General features: G+C 42.2%; 1 protein-coding gene across 2 annotated transcripts in view; it reads left to right on the top strand.

Moving 5' to 3' along the window:
- The window catches only part of DOCK1 (dedicator of cytokinesis 1), a 550,965-nt gene that overhangs the window by 198,071 nt on the left and 331,075 nt on the right, over positions 1–21,819 (top strand). For both annotated transcript variants that reach the window (XM_054503625.2, XM_054503626.2), the window contains exons 24-26: positions 1,857–1,927; positions 5,903–6,009; positions 21,141–21,268. In XM_054503625.2, the coding sequence (XP_054359600.1) occupies positions 1,857–1,927; positions 5,903–6,009; positions 21,141–21,268 (306 nt within the window). The remainder of the gene's footprint in view (positions 1–1,856; positions 1,928–5,902; positions 6,010–21,140; positions 21,269–21,819) is intronic.

The following is a 21,819-nucleotide window of genomic DNA, read 5'->3' on the forward strand; positions in this document are numbered from 1 at the left end:
AAGTTTTACAGTTTTTGAAGTTCTACATTTAAGATCTGTGATCTATTTAAAGTTGAGTTTTGTACAGTGTGAGAGAGTAGGGCATGAAGTTTATTTATTTACCCATGGCACTGTGTACCTTTGTTACAAATCCATCAACCATCTGTATATGTTCAGGGGAATACTTTTGAAGTGAGTTTCTGCCTAGTTGCTTTTGGAGAACAATTGTAAAAATTGTTTCTGTAATTGCGTAGTATTTTCCAGTGTTCAAAGTGTTACCCTATTCATTTTCCAATTTGATTTTGAGCTTTAATGCAATTCCTTGAAGTATCTGGCATGAATGTTATTTTCCCCTCTTACTTAAAGACACAGGTAGAAAGTGGCAGAGCCAGAGTCAGATCACTTAAAATCTAGCAACTTTTCCCAACAGAAGACAGCAAAGGGACTCAGGCTCTGACTTTCCCCCGACTGAACTTAATTCTAGCTTAGTTCAGTACTAGCTTTGTGAACAGGGACAAAGTAATTAATGTCTCCATTGTCGGTTTTTTCCTCCTTCCTACTCAGCTACCTTGTAATAGGAGGTGATATGGTTTGGCTGCGCCCCCACCCAAATCTCATCTTGAATTGTAGCTCTGATAATCCCCATGTGTTGTGGGAGGGGCCCTGTGGGAGGTAATGGAATCATGAGCGCAGGTTTTTCCTGTGATGTTCTCATGATGGTGAATAAGCCTCCTGAGATCTGATGGTTTTATAAGGCGCAATTCCCTTGCACAAACTTTGTTTCCTGCTGCCATGTAAGATGTCCTTTTGCTCCTCCTTCACCTTCCACCATGATTATGAGGCCTTCCCAGCCATGTGGAACTGTGAGTCCATCAAACCTCTTTGCTTTATAAATTACCCAGTCTCAGGTATTTCTTCATAGTAGGATGAAAAAGGACTAATACAGGAGGTCTGTAAGAATTAAAGATCAAATATACAAGGGTCCTAGCACAGTGTGTAGCATGACAGGATCTATCATTAATATCATTACTCTGTTTTTTGAGGGTGTTTGTTTTCTAGAAGATACATTACTAAAGAACAAAATGATTCATTATTAAAATATATGCAGATACACAGGAAAACATTTTTGGAATGGAACAAAGACAGTTGACTTTAATCATTCAATGTGGAAGAGTTGAAGTGAATTTAATGGAAGAGGATTATTCTGAGGGGGACAGGTCTTCATTTTGCTTTAACCTCCCAGAGCTCTGCAGGGGTAAAAGGAGAAAATCACATGCATGCTTAGCACACAGTATAGGCACTTAGGCCTCAGGTGATAAGTGTTGGCTTCTGTTAATAATAATTTTATTATGTGTCAAGACAACCATTAAGAAGTTAGCATGCTTTGAGCATTCTTTGTAGGTTAGAGATTCATTTTCTTTTTTGAGACAGGATCTTCCTCTGTTGCCGGGGCTGGATTGCCATGCTGTGATCATGGCTCCCTGCAACCTCTACTTCCTGGGCGCCAGTGATCCTCCTGCCTCAGCCTCCTGAATAGCTGGGACTACAGGTGCAAGCCACCAGTGCCTGGCTAATTTTTTTTGTATATTTTTGTAAAGGTGGAATTTCGCCATGTTGCCCAGGCTGGTCTTGAACTCCTGAGCTGAAGCGATCTGCCTGCCTCAGCCTCTCAAAGTGCTGGGATTACAGGTGTGAGCCATTGTGCCTGATGACTTTTGTTCTTTGCTCTATTTTCATTGTGTTAGCCATCATCCCCTCATCTGGAAGTGATCTTTGTCTTCTCAGTGTTTCTGCGGTTCTTCTCATAAGGATTACAAATTGGTATGAACACTCCCTCACCTGCATGCTGCTTAGCCTTCTTGTTTCTTGATTTGCAGGGGGCAGCACTGAAATACTTACCAACGATCGTCAACGATGTGAAATTGGTGTTTGATCCCAAAGAGCTCAGGTAAGTATGCAGCCCAGGTGAATGCTTGTCACGTGCCGTGTGTGACCTCCTTCTCAGTGTGCTTAGTTTATGGGATGCTCAGGGTTCTGCCTCATGTCTCCATATGTCAGTGCCCTGGATCATTCTGGAACACGTGTTGCTGGTGGTGTCTGTGACTCTGCGATAATCATGACATTATGTAGAAAAGGTGTCACCAGTCAACTATCACAATATTTTTTAAGAAGATTGTTTACAGTCTAATTGGTATATAATGTCCATTTGGCATTTGCATACTTTGAGGTTTGAATTTCAATATGTGGTTGTTGGTTTTGCTCTTATTTTCAGCACCTAAAAGTCCTGACATAGGAGCTTTAATATTCCTGTGCCGGCTCCTGCTTCTATAATAGAGGCAACTCCTCTTTGGGAGGGGCCCTGAGCCTCAAGCAGAAGACTCAGAAGTTACTAAGAAAATCATTTTTAGAAAACCCCAGAAACAAACTTTGAGAAAGCTGGTCACTGGGCTTTCAGACCAAGGAGTGAGACTGGACACCAAATCCTTCCTTTTCTCTCCCTAACTTGCCGCCTTTCAGTGGCCAGGTGTGCTGTTTGTTTCCTAATCTGTTGGTATCACTGCCATTGTGAGCAAATGGGATACACAGCCTTTTTATTTTTTAAGAGATAGGGGTCTCACTCTGTTGCCCAGGCTGTGGTGCAGGGGCGCAATCATAGCTCACTGCAGCTTCAAACTTCTGGCCTCAAGCGCCCCTCCCGCCTCTGCCTTCAAAGCACTGGAATTACGGACGTGCGCCACCGCTCCCACCCCAGGGATGCACAGTCATTTAAACCCCAGACATTCAATAGCACAATCCTCAACTACTTTTTGTTTTGGTTTTGATTTGACACAATGAACTACCTGTGGGTGAAGACACCATTTTTTACCGGCCAATGAAGCCCTCCTAAATATTAGTAAAGGGCCATCTGTCCACTGAGCGGTGAAACTGAATAAAAAATGATCATCCTTCCTGTACTTTATGTCTACCATAGGTCACTCGTGCCCTGGAATTGAAGGGCGAGGGGCTCTCTGGGAGGCGCTGTCCCCCACGAATCATTGTGAATCTGATGTTCCCTAGGATTTAGTGTCCTGCAGGGAAACATTTACTTTCTGCTCCCAGGGCACTAACAGTGCTGGTCATAAGCTTAGCAGGCCCTACATGAGAAAAGGAGAAACACACAGGCTCACAGGTGGTGTCTGCCCACCTGGCGCGCTGTAAAGTCCTCTTCTTGGCACATGCTTCTCCAAGAGTGGGCCCCAAAATGGCAGCTCCGGTAGCCCTTGGGAGCTTGTTAGAGAAAGCCAAGCTTTGGCTCCCTCCCCAGACCTTCTGAATTAGAAACTGCACAGTGGGGCCTGGTCATTTGGTTTTAACAACCCCCCTCCCCGCGCAGGTGCTTCCAGGGCTCTCTCATATTTTAGCAGCTCAGGTCTTGAAAAACTGAGAGGAAGCAGAGAAAGCTACAGCTGGTGTGGGCTGTGGCCATACTCCAGGCCTGTCTCATGGTGCACACAGATCAGCTCCTCACCCGTGGCGGGGTATCGTCGATGCTCTCAGTTTGTGCTTGAGCTGGGCTGTCCTCACTGTACACACAAATTAGCCCCTCACCCATGGAGGGTATCATCCATGCTCACAGTTTGTGGTTGAGCCGTGTGCTTGGAGATCTGCTTGGCCTCCAGCTAGGAAGACCTGCTAGGAAGGGCCGATGCAGGCCGCTGCTGGCCTCTCTGAGATTTGTGCATCCCTGTGTTCCTCCTCAATGCCTGTTACACTGATTTTTAAAAATGACATTGAAAATCACACACATATTTATTTCTATTTAGAAAATTGGTTCATGTTTTAATAAACAGAAGAGATGACAGAAGAGGGTAACTCAAACTTAAGTCCACTACCCAAAAGAATCAGAAAGTGCCGGATCCCTTACATACATACGTACACACACACTTAAAAAAGTCACCGTTTTTTGGTTAGGCATGGTGACTCACGCCTGTAATCCCAGCACTTTGGGAGGCCGAGGGGGACAGATCATAAGGTCAGGAATTTGAGACCAACCAGGCCAGCATGGTGAAACTCCATCTCCACTAAAGATACAAAAAATTAGCTGGCATGATGGCGGGTGCCTATAATCCCAGCTACTTGGGAGGCAGAGGCAGGAGAATTGTTTGAACCTGGGAGGCAGAAGTTGCAGTGAGCCAGGATCGCGCCATTGCACTCCAGCCTGGGTGACAGGGCAAGACTCTGTCTCAAAAAAAAAAAAAAAAAAAAGTCACCATTCTTTGTGATCAGCTCTTGCACTTAAGACATCTTCCTCTCCCATGCCACGAGGGCATCTTCTCTTCCTCTCCCATGCCATGAGGGCATCTTCTGCGTCATCATTGTTAATAACTTTCATGCTGATTCCGTCCCATGCTGGCCCATCTTTAAGCAGCAACAATAGACGCAGCATCTATTATGTGCTTTCACCATGTAAAATAGGCTTTGCACAAAGCACTTGTATTAGTCCATTAATCTTTACAACAATGGTATGACATAGGTTCTATTGTTAGCCTAATTTTATCCTCAGTAACTTGTCCATGATAATTCAGCTGGTAAATGGCAGTGGTTCAAGGCCAACCCGGGCTTTTTGAATACAAAGAACAGGCCTCTAGCTACTGTGCTACCTGATTGCTGTTGAGTTGTATTCAAGTTTTTTTAAAAAAAATGTATTATAAAATGCTAGGATAAAATTTCCTGTAGCTTAATTGTAGTTTCTGCTCCTATTTTATATCATTAGGATAAAAAGAGAAATGGCATTACTTGGTTTTGCATTTTCTTAAAGGATTTTCAGTAGATTTTATCTAGTTGCCCCCCTCCAGAAGGTAAAACCAATATTCTACCAGTATATGTTGGTGTCTGTTTTCCCAAAATATTGTCGGTACTGGGAATTACCATTTTATAGAACCTTGCCAGTATGACTGGTGAAACTGTATCTGCCCATTTTAATTTGTGTTTATATAGTTACTAACAAGAGCTCTTCTAAAATTCTTAACATGTCTGTTAGCCTTTTGTAAAAGTATATTTTTAAAAAATTGCTTTATTGAGATGTTGTTTACAAACTATAAAGTCACCTGTTGTAGACGGTTCAATTCAGTGGTTTTTAGTATATTTACGAAGATGTGTAGTGATCACCATAGTCCAATTTTAGAACATTTTTATAACCCCAGCAAGATCCCTGTGTCCATTTCTGGTCATTTTTCCCTCCTAGCCAGTCCCAGGTAACCCCGAATCTATTTTCTGTCTCTACACATTTGTGTTTTCTGGGCATTTTATAGAGCTGGAATCATACAACGTGTGGCCTCTGTACTGGCTTCTATTTAGTGTAAAGTTTTCAAGGTGTCTCCATGTTTTAGCATCAGTGCCTCCTTCTTTTTGGAAATGAATTGTGTGGATTTACTGCATTTTGTTCATCCAGTCATCAACTGATGGACTTCTGGACTGTTTTTACTTTTTCAGTATAATGAACAATGCCACTTGGATTCATAGACAAATTGTTGTGTGGATACATGTTTTCATTTTTTCTTGGGGAGGTGGTATATGCCTGGAAGTGGATGGTGACTATGTTTAACATTTTGAGGAAATGCCTAACTGTTTTCCAAAGTGGCTGTGCTGTGTTACCTTCCCACCAGCTTGGTGTGACTGTTCTCATTTCATTATATCTTTGCCAACACTTGTTATTGTCTGTCTTTTGGATTATAGGCATGTTACTGGTTGTGAAGTGAAAACGAACACTTTCAAAACATCATTTCTTGGAATGAGTTATTGACCCCATAGTGCATGAGAGGCTGTGTTGAACATACTGGTGACATTAATGACCACGTGATGACCTTATATCTCAGTATTGTAACGGCATTGGATCCTTTTGCTGTGTGTCTCAAAATTATTTCCCTTGTGTTTTTCCTCACAGCAAAATGTTTACTGAATTCATCCTCAATGTTCCCATGGGCTTGCTGACCATCCAGAAACTCTACTGCTTGATCGAAATCGTCCACAGTGACCTCTTCACACAGCATGGTGAGTGGAACCCCAAGAATTATTCACTTGTCCTGTTATTCATTTTCTGAAGACATTGACCCTCTGAATTGCCTCCTCTTGACAAAAGGAGTGGAGGTTGCAACCAATTAAAACTGCTGTATTACAAGACAGGAAGTTTAGCCCTTACAAGAGAAGGGTAATTGACATGTAGTGCAGGTAAGAGATCATTGAGAAATGAAGGCAGAAGCTCGTAGTTTGTAATTTAGGTATACACCAAAGTCCTAGGGTAATCAGCATACATTGTAGCCTTTAAGATATGTGATTGTCTGTCCTGGGGAGGCAATCACTTCGCTCCATTGTGATGATTGCAAGGAAAAGAATTCAAGTTTTCTTTAAATCTGAAAGTAGTGGTTTTATCTTATTCTAAACTTTGCATTCTTTGACAGCATTTCTTCAAATCCTACTCAAAGTAATAAGAATTTTAATGATTCTTCAACTCATTTATCCTGCAGAACACTTTATATTTCCCTATGTTATCTCCCTGTCCTTTTTAGTAATCATTTTCTTTCTATTTGGACAGATTGAATTAATATTTTACCCTTGTCAAGCAGTTTTATTGAAAGCTTAAAACCTCTGCATAATTCCACAAACTTCCTCATTTATTGGAGGCAAATGTGAAGTCTGTTGAGTGACATTCTGACTGAGAAGCATGGATTTATTCGATTCCATTTGTGCCTGGACATTTGGCTGCTCCATTTTCTGTTGTCCTCATTCTTGGTGGTGTTCTCAGTTCCCCTGTGCTTTCACGGATCCCAGACTTGGGATGTCCCTGTTAAGTTACTGGCTGGGTTCAGAACACACTCTGTGTATGGCTTGGTCCTTTGTGCCTTCTGGGATGCGAATTTTAATCTTCTTTCTTGGCTTAACCTTATAAAATGCACCAGTGTACACTTATTGCTAAGGCTAATATTGAAAGAAAATGTTGACTTCATTTAGGTGGGAGTGTTCTTCTCTAGAAAAAACACATCAAACCAAGAAGTGGGTGGCTTTCTGCAGCCCCTCCATGTAGACCTCTCTCTTGTGTCAGAAGCCATTTCTTACTTTCATAAAAGAAAGTCAGTTCTCACCACGGTCTGGGACTCAAAGCACATGACTCTCCATTGAGCTATTATTCCTGACTGTCCATATTTCAGTTTCTCACTGGAAACTGAATTGCCCACTCACCAGGTGTCTTCCAAGAGTTGGGGACTCTAGAGGGCTTAAGGAAAGGCTGATGATAGAGGTGATGGCCAGGGACCCTGCTTCAGGGTTTCCTTCTACAGTGAATAAGCTTTGTACCACAGCAAGTAAAATCCTCTGAAAATTTTATATCTGGGTCTTATTAGGTGGGTTACTGATGCGCCTAACCATTCAATGCCAAGACACACACAGAGACATACTCCATCACCAGCACTACCATCAGCAGTATCTTCATCAAATTAACAGCTGTCAATAAGTGTCCATCGTCCCTGAATAACAATTGTCAGTAAATTGTCGATGAATTGTGCTTGATTTTTCTCGAGTGTTGATTTAACGAAGATCTTCTTCAGGATATATTTACATATGTTTTTAAATTTCTGTTGCAAAACTTTGTTCTGTATGTCATTTAGTTTCTTTGAATAAGGATGTAAGCCATGAAAGATTCAATTAGATTTTTTTTTTTTTTTTGAGACATAGTCCCGTGCTGTTGCCGACGCTGGAGTGCAATGGCACGATCTCAGCTCACTGCAACCTCTGCCTCCCAGGTTCAAATGATTCTCCTGCCTCAGCCTCCTGAGTAGCTGGGATTATAGGCACCCACCACCACACCTAGCTAATTTCTGTATTTTTAGTAGAGATGGGGTTTCACCATGTTGGTCAGGCTGGTCTCAAACTACCGACCTCAAATGATCCACCCGCCTTGGCCTCCCGAAGTGCTGGGATTACAGGCGTGAGCCACTGAGCCTGACCCCAGATATTTTTTCTCTATTAAAACGTGCTCATTTTTTTAGGTCGTAGAAAGCTTGAAGGAAACTTACTGTTTATATTCGATGATTTTGTTATTAGCTTAGGTGTTTGTAATTGTGTTCTCTCCCTCTTTCCTATGCCGCATTTCTGTTTCATTCTTGTTCTCTAAGCCTTTTATCTTAGACAGCCTGAAGTCCTGTTTTGGAAGTATGCAGGATGTGAATAAATGCTTAGCTTTGTTTAATATGGAATTACCAGGTAATGTAATATTTTGAAATAATTAACCTACTATCATCTTTTTAAGTACAGAGTTAGGATTTTGATCTTCGTATAAGCAAGTTGTACCCAACGTAGTAAATGAGATTGTATGAAATATATGAATCCCAAATTATTGTGGGCTAAATGAACCAAAATTAGCCTGAAGCTTCATATCTTACAAGCAGCTCCAGAATTGCCCCATCAGTAGAAGTTGTCTAAGCCGTAACTGGCAGCTCAAATGTACTTCTAAATGCTTAGTGGTTGCCTAGAAGCATTTCGGAATGCTTTGGCCAATGTGAAAATGGTCCCATTTACTGCCTTTGAGTTTTAAGTGTTTTTCTTAAAACAACCTCAGTTTTTCTCATCTGCAAGCTCTCTGCTTGTTCAAAGCAGCCAACAGACATCTTACCTCCTGATCAGGAAAGATTTATCACCAGAAGTCTTCCAGTTGGTCCATTCTTACAAAAGATGTCATTACTTTTGCAAAATATTCTGTGCCACCTTTGGTATAAGAATTTAAAGCCAAACTGTTTTCTGATGAGACATGTTAAATCTGATTTTCATGCTTTTTTCCTGTTTCTTGTTAATTTGTACAAATGTGGTTGTTTTTGTCCTGTTTCCTGATCCCAGTGGAATCAGTCAAATGAACTCTCTTTGTGTTCAGATTTTTAGAACTTGGTATAATTGCATTTAGCTGTATATGCCACTGAATGCACTTGCTCTTAGTAAACATCCTCTGGAGGATGTGTTCAGAATGTGTCACTGTATGTGTCCTCCAGTTTCCTTTGCAGGGGCTCCCTGGGTGAAGTGAGATTCCCAAGTCTTTGCTTCTCAGCTTGTGTGTTGCCTTACTCACTGAAAGAGACCCACTGGTTGCTTTGCACTAAAACATTTCTTTTTATCTCCGCCTGATATAATGACAAGTGGATCTGTTTGCAAGAGGCTGGCAGTGAATTCTGAAACTGGTGTTGTTCCTCTGCAGAAAAGCCTTTCGTTGCCAGGTCTGGGTCCCAGTAGGCCAGGCCTTAGAGTGCCTTGGTTGTTTCTGGTCTTGTTTTCCCCATTTCTCTCTCTTGGAGAACGTGGAAACTGTAGGTGCATCCTGAGTTTGTTGGGCTTCACAGGAGTCACGTCTTTGGGCTTGTCAAAGCAAGACAGCTCTGTGTGGTCCAGTCCGTGTGGGACTGGCCTGAATGAGGACACCAGGCCTGCGTCACTGCGGCTATTTGCCTACAGAGCATTCAGCCTTTCTCTGCCCTTCTGTTCTATCCAGGCCCTCAAGGATTAGATGATGGCCACCCACACTCTGCAGGGTAGACGTGCTTGACTCAGTCCACCAATCCCATTTCTAATCTCTGCTGGAAACATCCTTACAGACACACTCAGAAATAATGTTCAGCCAGCTCTCTGGGCATCCGTGGTGCAGTCTTTTGGCATTTAAAATTAACCATCACAGAGTATTTCTTCCAAGAGGCCTGTGATTACCCTGCTTAAAATACCCCCCTACATGCCACCTCATGGCTCCTCATGGCACGCTGCCCATATGGAATCATTGTATTTCTTACTTGCTTGTTTGTGGGCCTTCCATAGGATGAGAGCTTTCCAAGCTGGGCCTTGTTCATCTAGATTTTGCTCTTCTGCTGGTACCTAGCACATGCCTGGCCTCAGCATGCCTGTAATGGATATTTATTGAATGAATGAAATGCTTATGGGTATTCCTAACCAGGAGGCAGTACAGAGAAAGAAGCAGGACCAGCTACACACATGTGTAGTTGACTTGATTGAAGGGAGGTGAAGGTTTGGGTTCACATGGGGAAATTGGCAGTCTTTCCTTGTCTTAGCTTTGAATGAATTGATCATAGGGGAGAAAGGAGAGGTCTTAGAGGAGGAGTAACATCAGGAGAAAAGGGAGAGGGAGAAGAGTGAGAGACTTGAGGTGTGAAGAGTCTTCTCTGAGCAGTTTTATAAAATCAAGACGCTCTTCTATTTGCATCTGATCTAATCATTCCTCTGTTTTCTGGAAATAGGAGGGGGGTGCAGTTCAGATCTATGCATTCAAGATAACTTTTTGCTAAAACTGTGGAAAATTTCAAATATACAGTAGGGCAGAGAGAAGAGAGTAATGCACACCAGTGTACTCATCACTCAGCTCCACAAATTATCAACTCATGATCCTTTTTTTTTTTTGAGATGGAGTCTCGCTCTGTTGTCAGGCTGGAGTGCAGTGGCACGGACTCGGCTCACTGCAACCTCTGCCTCCCGAGTTCAAGCGATTCTCCTGCCTCAGCCTCTTGAGTAGCTGGTACTACAGGCGCGTGCCACTACACTCAGCTAATTTTTGTATTTTTAGTAGAGACGGGGTTTCACCATATTGGCCAGGATGGTCTTGATCTCTTGACCTCGTGATCCATCCTCCTCAGCCTCCCAAAGTGCTGGGGTTACAGGCATGAGCCACCGCGCCCGGCCAGTCCATCTTTTTTTTATCTATATGTCCGTCCCCCAGATATTTTGAGGCAAATCTCTGCCATCACAGCATTCCATTTGTGTCATTTTAAATGTATGGTGGTAATACAGAGGGCAAACAGTGCTCCTAAGAAGAGGTTGTGCAGAGGAGCTGGTCCCCATGCTGATGAGGCATCCACCTTGGATGTTGCCACCCCTGCCCCTTTGCTGAGGTAGAGGGCCTGTGATGCGTTAGCATACTGTGCGTGAGAATCAGTGAATGGGCAGTGTGCGTGAGAGTCAGTAGGCTGTGATGGCTTTAAAGCTTTGTCTCTCCATGTGACTTGACTACTTGACAGCTGGTTAATAGATTACATGCTTCACCAAAAGATGACTCTTGCATACAATCTGTGGTGTGGAGTGAGCAGATTTTCAAAGCAAGATAGATACAAAGAGAAGGAAAAGTCAAAGCTTCATCATTTGTGCATTTCTAGCTTTGTTTCCATGTGATTATATTGTTGCCCACATAGCTGACAAAAGCTGTGAAAATTAAAGCTTAAATCTTACAGAAATGAAAAGTTTTAGTGTAATTAAACACTAGAACACTGACGTTTAGGATTTATGCTCACAAAAATGTGTAACATTAATGTTATAGAAATTGGAATAAAATGAATCAACCTGAGCTAACATTGACTTTTAAGTTAGTAAAGAGCATTGGCCATACTTGTAAGAAGCCTTTGAGTGGAGGTGAGAGTCCTCCTGGAACACGTTCTCTCACCCACTGGCCCCTTTCTGAATCTGACAGCTTTGGGAGGCTTGTTTCAATGAACACTGGGTCACTTCTTTGCCTTGCAAGATGTAATTTTTCCATATTCCCATTTCTATAGTAGCCAAAGCAATGGACAGGTTTTCTTTGGAGCTTACTGTACTTATCATTTTGTCCTCACTTAGTTTGTTTTGGATGGGAGTATGAGATTTTGAGAGTAAATTTTAGTGGTAAGACTACCCCTTGTTGGTCTTGCAAATAGTTGGATACTCTAGATAGATTGCTCTTCTGTAAGCCTGCTATTCTTTGGCACCCTGTGTAGTTTTCTGTTTGTCCATTTGTTGTTTTCCTGGTGGTTGGACTCTGGCAGTGAGTAGGAATGGGAAAGAGGCCATTCCCTCATACCCTGGCCCTCCTGGGGCTCCTCCCTTCACTATAGCAAACAGGCTCCTTGTAGACAGTGTTCATGAGTCTTTTCAAACTTCATTTGCTTCCATTTTTGAGCGATACAGAGCTTCTTGAAAGTGTAAGCCTGGTGAGTTTAATTTATTTTCCTTATTCTTATTTTCAAGGTGAATGATTCTTCTAGTTATCAAGCAGAGTAAAACTCTCCTTTTTAATGGTGGAAACGTTAGTTACAGCAGCCCTTTGAAATCTGAGGGCAAAGTCCCAGACACCTATTGGGACTAACTATTAGGAAATATTGAAGTCAGATTTCTACACTATTATCATTGTGATTTGATCTGTGGTAGAAATTTATATCTCAAAAAATTACCCTGTTAATAAACTTATTATGCCTTAAATTATAGAAAAGTTGCGTGTTTAAAACAAACCCATAATACACCTTCTTAATGTTTTGATAAAAGCATTTTTGATTAAAAAAACAAAATAAAATCTCTTGAGCTTTACTGTTGTGGAAAATAGAAATATATCGAAAGGGATCTTAAACCTGGAGCTACTCTGCGGTAGTTTTGTTAACTTGATAGATGTTGTGCAGAAGGAAAAATTGGGGTTGGGGTCAATTTTGCCACAGTCACTTAATGTACCACTCATATAGCATTCTGCAGTACTTTAATTAGATAGTTGTGCTGATGACTTCTAATGAACGGTACCAGCTGTGAACCCTGAAGACTGATTCTTTTAAATAATGGTGGAATGTAAACATCATTTTCTCTTCTGTTTCTTTCATGCCTCGAGAAAACTTTTTATCTGTAATACTGCACCTTTTTCATCCCTCATTCTGTATATCATTCTCTGTCTTTCATTATATATGTTTTTGAAAAGACCATTTGTTAAAACACTGCAGGGTTTTAGAAATGACTTATTGAATGTAGGAGGGTGAACTCAATTTCAGGTTTTTAATTGTATCCATTTCAATTCCATCATAATTCATTGAATATCTACCGTGTGCTCAGGACCATTGATTAGCGAGTTTGCTTCCTTTGAGAGTCTTCAGCGTCATCTACTTAAAAATGTAGAATTGGCAAAGAATGATTATCTCAATGCTCAGATAAGGACACCAGAGTTCAGCAAGAAGCCTGGCAGGGAGCTGTCTACCGCCATGCTGCTGATTGAGGAGGTGGCTTCTTACAAATCTATCAGCCCACTCTTTTCTTAAACTGTTTCACACCCACCATATGAGTAATGCATTCTGAAAACTGAATTTACTTCAAATGCCATATGGAACAAGACAAAATACAAATAAGTGAGTAAATAAACATACAAATAAATTAAATGTATAAAGTATACAGTGTTGTGCTTATATGTTCATGGAGTTTTAATAGTTTTTCTCTTCTTTCTGTGTGGGACTTTAATCTGTGATCAAATTGGTGGTGCCAACAGTTCTTTATGGTGTAGTTGGTGTAAACTTCATCATCGTCTGTTGAGTTCTGCTGTCACTTCTGGGTGGGCTTCTGTTCCTGTTGCTGGATGTTGAATGCAAGAAGAACAATCTGAGAAGAGACTGTGTTGGTTGTCCTGTATTTAGTCATGTGCACACTGGGCACCAGGAAAGCAAGTCCCTGAGTCTCCTTAGTACATGATTTCTTCTAGCTCCTGGGAGCTGATTTCTCTAACTGCATGATGTGTTGTCTACAGTAACTAGCCTGGGACAGTGGGAAGAGCCCCAGGTCAGCCTGCAGTCTCCTAGGTTCTGCTTTAGGACCTCTGTCTTTTCTTGGGCATAAACTCCTCCCAGGGTGCACAGTCCTTCCGCTAAGATGAACTGCAACACAATATAGGGTTTTAACATATGTATTTTATTGTCAGAGCAACCAGGAGGCGAGTTTGTGCAGGACCACATGGGCCAAGACCTATGTTTTTTTGCTATCTTTATTCTCCTGGTTTAAAAAATACCCACCATTCCACAGCCCTGTATATTCTCTCTTGGTTTTCTCATCCTCCATGTGGTGAGATCCTGCCTGCAGACTGACAGCCCTGTAAATTCTTTCTGAACTTAACACAAGCCACATCCTTGATGTACCCCTTTCCACCTAGAGAACAGACTTCCTGCCTGACCAGTTCTTCCCACACCATGTTTTCTGGCATTTTTCTTGCATCTTGCTAATTTTTTCATCTACCAATAAATGGGACTCATTTGCGATTTTTCTCCATTGTTTTCTTTCATTTCTTTCTTCTGACAACTTGTTACTAACAGAGTAATGGAAGTTTAATCCTTAGTTTTCCAAAGTAAAAGATAAAAAATATCTGCTCCCTGACTGCCTTCCTTTAAAGGATGGCTCGCTTTTTTACAAGGCCTTGTACCGATGTCCAGAAAACATATCTTTGACAAACTTCTTTTTCCTGTTGTTCAATAATCCACATGCTACTGCGCCCCCTCCTTCCAATTTCCAACACCCTTTTACTTGCTCTGTCACCTTTTCATTTCAAATTCCATGATACTGAATACCTCAAGGGTGAATTGCAGATTACCGCATTTCTAACAATTTCAGCCCTCTGCCCAGTGGCCCTGTTCCAATCAGAACACGTAAAAGGTACTGCCCGGCAGCTTGGAGTAGAAACACTGCACAGACCATTTGTGTTTACTCCATTTTACAGACTAGGAAACTAATGTGCAGAAAGGAAAAGTGACCTACCAAGGGTAACTTGATGTTGATTTATTCACTGGTACTGCTAACTTTCATGACTTGTTAGGTTAAAATGATTCTTGAAAAATTTGCTTTGCGTCTGTTATGTAAAAATGCCTGAATCATACAGGTTTACACACACGTGTACCTGCATGGATCCTTTACCCTGGGGGCTCCCGCTGAGGAATCAGTCATCTTTTTTTTTCTTTTTTTGAGACGGAGTCTCGCTCTGTCGCCCAGGGTGGAGTGCAGTGGCGCAATCTCGGCTCACTGCAACCTCCGTCTCCCGGGTTCACGCCATTCTCCTGCCTCAGCCTCCTGAGTAGCTGGGACTACAGGCACCCGCCATGGCGGCCAGCTAATTTTGTTTTTGTATTTTTAGTAGAGATGGGGTTTCACTGTGTCAGCCAGGATGGTCTCGATCTCCTGACCTCGTGATCTGCCCGACTCGGCCTCCCAAAGTGCTGGGTTTACAGGCGTGAGCCACCACTCCCAGCCGGAATAGACATCTAATAATTCTGACTCCGATGGTGCGTAGGGGTGCAATCCTGAAGGTCCCTTCACTCAGCTCCCAGTTCCCACATGTGTGAAGTGTGGAGCTAAGTAGATGGCTCCGCGATTCCTTCCAGTGTCAGCACCGTCTTCTGTATTTCTGTTGTTTGAAGACTTGAATGGAGGGAGAAAAGCACTTGAATGTGTTGAAACCTGTGGGTCCAGGATTCTTAGATGGTTGGAAAATAAGATAATTGACTATACAAGATGAATAGCAAACAGCCCCCATGTATATGGTTCTTACTGTTTAATTCTCATGAAAAGTGTTATTCTGGATCTCAGTTCTATGTAACACTCACAGAGTTATTTAATGCACTTTATGGATCATTTATTTAATGTGCCCAAACTAAAAATTAAGAAGTACATTACTCTGTTCATAAAAATGAATGTTTTAAATGGACAAATTCATTCTTGTATTTGCATCTTGCTTTAATATAGAGTTGTAATGGGGTTATGGTCGGATATTCTGCTTGGTCATTCATAAGCTGATAATGCTTGTTGAATACCTTTTATAAAGATTAATATTTTTTACTCTGTCCTCATTACCAGAGCATTAATCATCCTGGCTTCGGCCCTTGCAGCTGAGGATGAACAGATGTTGAATTATTGCCGTCTGTAATCATTGTGGATCACACTGGGGAAGGGCCGTGAAAGGGTGGCTGGTGTGATCCTCACAGCTGATTTGCATGGAGCCTGGGCCCACCTGGCTACCTTTATAGCTCTGTGCATGGCAGAGGAAACCAGGACAGCTGTGCCAGCTGATTCCAGCTTCCTCGTAGGTCACCGTAGCCTAAGTCAGCACTGACAAGCACTGGCAGTCCTGGAGTCACGTACATGTGATGGGGTGTTTGATAGGAGAGAGCTGTGGCCATGACTCTGCTTATAATAAAGTCCAGTTCATAAAAATGAGAAGTCACATACAAGGTCTTTAAAATCTGCTTTCTAGTGTACTCTGAGACTGTGCTGTCCAGCAGAAATAGAATGTGAACCATGTATGTAATTAAAAATATTCTGGTTGCCACATTTTAAAAAATGAGGCAATTGACGAAATTAATTTTAACAATGTATTTTGTCTAAAACATCACTGCAACATGAATTCGCTCTAAATATTACTAATGATATATATTTTACATTCTTTTTATCATATGAAGTCTCAGAAATCCAGTATTTCACACTTACAGCACATCTCAGTTTGGATGTGAAATTTTCACCAGACACTTGATCTTTATTTTCATCATTGAATATAATTTACCTTTGAAAAATGAGATTCTCATACCCCAATTGTTCCAAACATTGGTTTCTAACAAGTAAATCAAGTAGCACTTTTTACATTTGAGTTTATATTAATTACAATTAAATAACATTAAAAATTCCATTCCTCCATGGCACTAATTAGATTTCACATGCTCAGAGGTTTCCATGTTGGATATCACAGCTCTGAGGTATTAGTTTTCTTTTGTGTCCTTTTAGTTGAACAGCTGACTTTGTATAATACTGTTCCTTCTGTTACCACAATTTGTTGTAGGCTCATATTTGCTAAATACATGCATCGTATCATTTAGTTCTCAGTCAACCTGGGAGATGACCAACAGCATCCCCATTTTGCACATTAGCGTTTAAGTAACTTTGAGTAACTTGCCCAAGATACAAAGCAAAGAGCCAGCAGGGGGGATTGCATTATTTCTTTATATGTGTGGGTAAACTGGTTAAAAGGCTTTCCCCAAATCCCATAAAGTGACCCAGGTTCCTGGACTTCTGGTCAAGTATTTGTTCCAGAGTATTCAAAAGATGATGTATTTTTCTTTAAAATATAAGACCCCCCCCGCCCCCTTTTTTTTTTTTTTTCTCCTTGTGGATTATTTGTTGGCTTCCCAGGCCATCTGTTTTGGAACTAATGGGACTATCAGTGCCAAACCTGTAGAAATGACATTTTGTCCGTGGGAAAAGTATTCAGGACATTTAGGTGTGTTGTCCATAGGAAGATAGGAGAGTCCTCTTCCTTGGCTGCCAGAGACAGCTGTTCATGCTTTAAAATAGGTCATTGTAGGGTATATGTATATGTGTGTGTGTGTGTGTGTCTGTCTGTCTATCTGTCCGTCTGTCCATCTGTCTGTTTTTGTAGTGTATGTTCCTCAGTGCTCTTGATTTGCTATCTTAAGACAAAATTCAAGAGTCTTACTGTTACTTAAAACGTGTACTCCCACCACTTCTTGAAAAAACCTATCTGTAGACAGAAATATAGAGTAAGAGAAGTCCCTTAAAAAATGAGGTTTTAAGAAATTTATGTTTTTGCTTTTGGGGAAGGCAGCTGGTGGCTACTGTACTGGATACTGCAGCTGTAAGGCTTTAGTTTTCTTTGTATATTTTTAGTTGAAAAGGCTGACTTTGTATAACAGTACTTGTATTATTGTTATTAACAGCTACCATTTATCGAGGGTTGAGAGCGGCAGACCTGCTTTTAACTGCAGACTTTAATTTGATACCACATGCGTGTAATTGCAAGTTAATCCAAGACACACACACTCATACCACCACTATCATCAGGCCTTGGTTTATGTGCTTGGATAAGCCATTTAAGAAAAATAAGAAGGCTTCTGCTCTTACGGAGATTGCATATCAGCAAGGAAAACCAGATAATTAAAGCAATCAGTATTTCAGTGTTCCGATAAAGGGGCATTGGAGGCCTTCCTGTACCTGGGTCCACTGGGGGCTGTGCTGAGGCCAGCAGATCACAGGTCACCAGGGAGGTGCACTCCTTGGCTTTGCTGCCTTCAGCTTCTGTCCTCGCAGCCTCTCTGAGTGGCTCTGGGGAGTTGTCTTTCTTTGGGGGCCTGGGATGGGTTGCTGTGGACCAGGTGACGGACAGTACTGTAAGGTGCCACAGCCTGTGTGACCCTCTGCCTGGAAGCATGGTTGAAATCCCTGGCATGGGCAGAGTGACCTTTGGCCTTTAGGGAAAGCCTGGTTGCCAGCCTGCTCCTCCTCAGTGACCTGGTTCTGTTTTGGGGTCAGGGGTGGAGTTTCCTGATGCTGATGGTGCCGGGGGAGACCTCTCACTGAGGCATGTTGGATGGCTTTTTACAAAGTCCTTCCTCAAGCATCATCTCATTTTGTCTCGACAGTTAAAGTAGACATTGCCCCACCTCCCCACTTGATCTTGACTGGCCATGGATGGCTGGGTCATGAAGGCTGAGGTGCAGTTGGATTCTGGTCTATCAGGATGGTTATAACAATTTTTTTTTTTTTTACATCTACTTGGGGGCTTAGTGAATGAAATGTCTTTATATGGGACAAAATGACAGTGACAGTTCTAAAAGTTTTGTTGTTTCTCATCTGGAGAGGCTGGATAGCAAACAGGTGAAGGTAGTGCAGTCCTCCAGGTGGGGTGGATGGTGAATGTTCCCACCAGGTAACCAAAGATGGTTGATAGCATCCCCCAGCCAAAGAGGAACAGACAGACACCTCTTTCTTCTCCCCAGAGTAATTCTAACAAATGAGACCAGCACACTCAATTAACTCTGAGAATAGCACAGACCACAACTGCCTACCCAGCATGACAGATAAATGGTGCAGTGAGGGATGAATTTAGGCCAGGACATCTGGGTACCAGAGCTTACAGGGCCAGCTCTGCTGTTTCTGAGCCCAGTGCTATGTTCCTCTGATTTTCTGGAATCACTTATGGACACACCCTCCTTCCAGCCTGTACTGGCTGGTCCATTAGACCTTTTCCCTCTCTTGGGTCCATCCTAAGCTTGCTTCGGAAGACGGCTTCTAAGCTTATGTAGTCATTTTTTTCCTTAGTCACATTGTCAGGGGCTATCATTACCTGCTCAGGTCTTAGTAGTTCTAACTGCTCCCTCTGAGGTTTCTTGGAAATTCAGTTTGTTTTCCAGAATGGTGGCAGTGCTAGGGATGACCAAGTGACAGGGTTGGCCCAGGGCTCTCCCCATGTTGAGGTTGGCACAATGCGTGATGTGTTTCCAGCCAAAGGGCAAGAGGACTCATTTGGGAGATATTATGGTAGGCACCACGAGGAAGAGTGCTGGCAGGGCTGGGCTCAGATGAGGGTGTGCTGAGGAAGCATTCCAGCCAGCTGGGCTAGAGCATTTGGAGTTAAACCCTATGTCGGATGCTGCGTTGTGGTTAAGGTCAGCAGCTCGAGTCACTAAAGTTGGATGTAGTTTGTAAACGTCGAGGTTCTATAGGAAAGGCATTGAGATTTGGGGGTATTTGTGGAAATAGTGTGTCCCATGTGTTAGTGTTTCCAGGCTGGATTCACTCCCATGAGGTCATTTTCTTGTTCCTTTCTCTTGGACTGGCTTTGTTCTCAGGTGGCTCTAACACTAGGGCAGTCTCCTACATGGGCAGCCCATCTTGGGACTGTGCTCTCCCTCACTGACCTCCTGTGGGATTCCGGACACCACAGCCTTCGAGGCTGACCTGACCTCTTTCCAGAAGATGTGCAGCTCTTAGCACGTCATGCGTTTCTTCTTCCTAAGTATTGACTACTGGCATTGTGAAATTAACAGGTACATTCATATTTTCCTATATTAATTGAACAAAACTTCTTGGAAAAATGGAGTTGCTATCAGTCCTTTCCTGGTGAATCAACAAAAAGTGGAATTGGGGAAGGCCTTCGGCATGCACTGCCCGCATGTGATCCGCTGGAGACAGGGGAGTAGAGGGGTTTGTGTTTCTTCTCAATCTTTGTTTCTCTCTGCCTGCTCCGCAGTCCTTCATTGCAGTGTAGTTCTTGGGAAAGTTCTAAGTGTGCTCTGTGTACTTAGAGGAACCATTCCAATGTTGCATGCTTATAGTTTTCTTATGTAAAAGAAACATTAATGCAAAACATGTTTTAATATATCTTTAATGTTGTAAGTCTTAAAATATAAAATCCTGAAAACCGGCTGTCTATTTAAGGCTTTAGAGCACTGCTGTCTCCTCTTGTGCTCTGCATTTAAGGGAAACAAGAATGGCTGGGCTAGTGTCAAAACACAGAACTGGTGTTGTAAATAGATAGTTCATGCTGGAGAGTGGATGATGCTCCAGTTAAGTTGGATTTCCCAACTGGAAGAGACAATTAGGAACTGCATTTCACCTTTAATTGTATTTGTGTCTGTTTCCCTATTGCTGTGTTATTTTCTGAACATCCTTCCTATGCTCTTATTGAAAGAACAAATGGAAACCCAAACCTGCTTTGCCTCTGATCCTTACACCATGGCGTCCCTTCATTTTATAGCCATGCATCCCAGAACGGGGCCTCTGCTCCTGCTTTTCATTTCCTGTTCCTCCTCAGCCCACTCCAGGAAGCTGCCTTGAGAAGGACTCTGTGTGCCTTAAATTTCCACATTCGAAGATTAGCATCTTCTACCTAGGAGAAGGAAACCATACTTTGGCTCACCTTGGAATAGATGAGAAAAGCTGCAATTCAAATAATTTGTGTTGTAGGAAGCATTTCTTTTAATGTTGCAAATTAGTGAATTTATAGTTAGAGAAAATTCATTAAAAAACCCATGTGTGGCTAACATGGTGAAACCCCTTGTCTACTAAAAATAAAAATAAAAAATTAGCCGGGCGTGGTGGCAGGCACCTGTAGTCCCAGCTACTCAGGAGGCTGAGGCGGGAGAATGGCGTGAACCCGGGAGGCGGAGCTCGCAGTGAGCCAAGATCGCGCCACTGCACTCCAGCCTGGGCTACAGAGCAAGACTCCATCTCAAAAACAAAACAAAACAAAACAAAAAAAAACCATGTGTGTTTGTGTCTGCATTTATGTGCACACAATGGGATAATGGGATATAAGTGTGTGTGTGTTTATATATATCATGTATATTTGCAAATTATTATCTGTTTACCTGGGATACACACATAGATGCATGGAAGTGTGTTTGTATGTGAATTATTTACAATTAACAGCAGACACGATGTTCTCACAGTCAAGTAATTGACCCCCCTCCAGATGTCAGTTTCACGTGTTGCACAATGTGAATGCAAACTGCTTGAAAGGGCAGACAAGCTTATAGCAAACACGAGTTGCATCTTGGTGAGTTTCACACTGACTGGCAATGCTGTGTCCTGTGTAGACTGCAGAGAGATCCTGCTTCCCATGATGACCGATCAGCTCAAGTACCATCTGGAGAGACAGGAGGACCTGGAGGCCTGCTGTCAGCTGCTCAGCCACATCCTGGAGGTGCTGTACAGGAAGGACGTGGTGAGTGATGGATCTGTGCGTGATGTCCTGCCATTTGCCTTGCAGTACAACTTTATTCACTTAAAAAATGAATGGCCTTGATTTTAAGGTCTAGCCTCTCTTTTTGTCTCAGTAGAGTTGCACCCTTAAATTATTTTTATTTTTATATATATGGTGATTATTACATTACAACATTTATCCTTCTGCATTGAAAATTGTTTTTTATTTTCTGTGTCTTCTCAGCGAAATGTCTCTCAGGACCTAAATTTTCATCCTTTAGGTCAGACAAAAAGGCTTTGATGCTTAAAGTTGGCTAATTACCTGTGTTCTTTCTTCTTATTTTTATTAAAGTAATACATGCACAAAGTTAGAAAAAAAAAAAAAAAGGCCAGGCATGCTGAGAGAGTCGTAAGGAGAAGAGCAGCTCTTTTCCTCCCCCCAGGCTCTCTTCCCCTAGGTCAGTGCTTTGCTTTTGTAGCTCTACCCTATTCCTTTTTTTTTTTTTTCTTTTGAGACAGAGTCTTACACTGTCGCCCAGGCTAGAGTGCAGTGGCACAATCTCAGCTCACGGC

This window comes from Pongo pygmaeus, chromosome 8 (genome assembly GCF_028885625.2).
Source record: "Pongo pygmaeus isolate AG05252 chromosome 8, NHGRI_mPonPyg2-v2.0_pri, whole genome shotgun sequence".
NCBI classification, from domain to species: domain Eukaryota; kingdom Metazoa; phylum Chordata; class Mammalia; order Primates; family Hominidae; genus Pongo; species Pongo pygmaeus.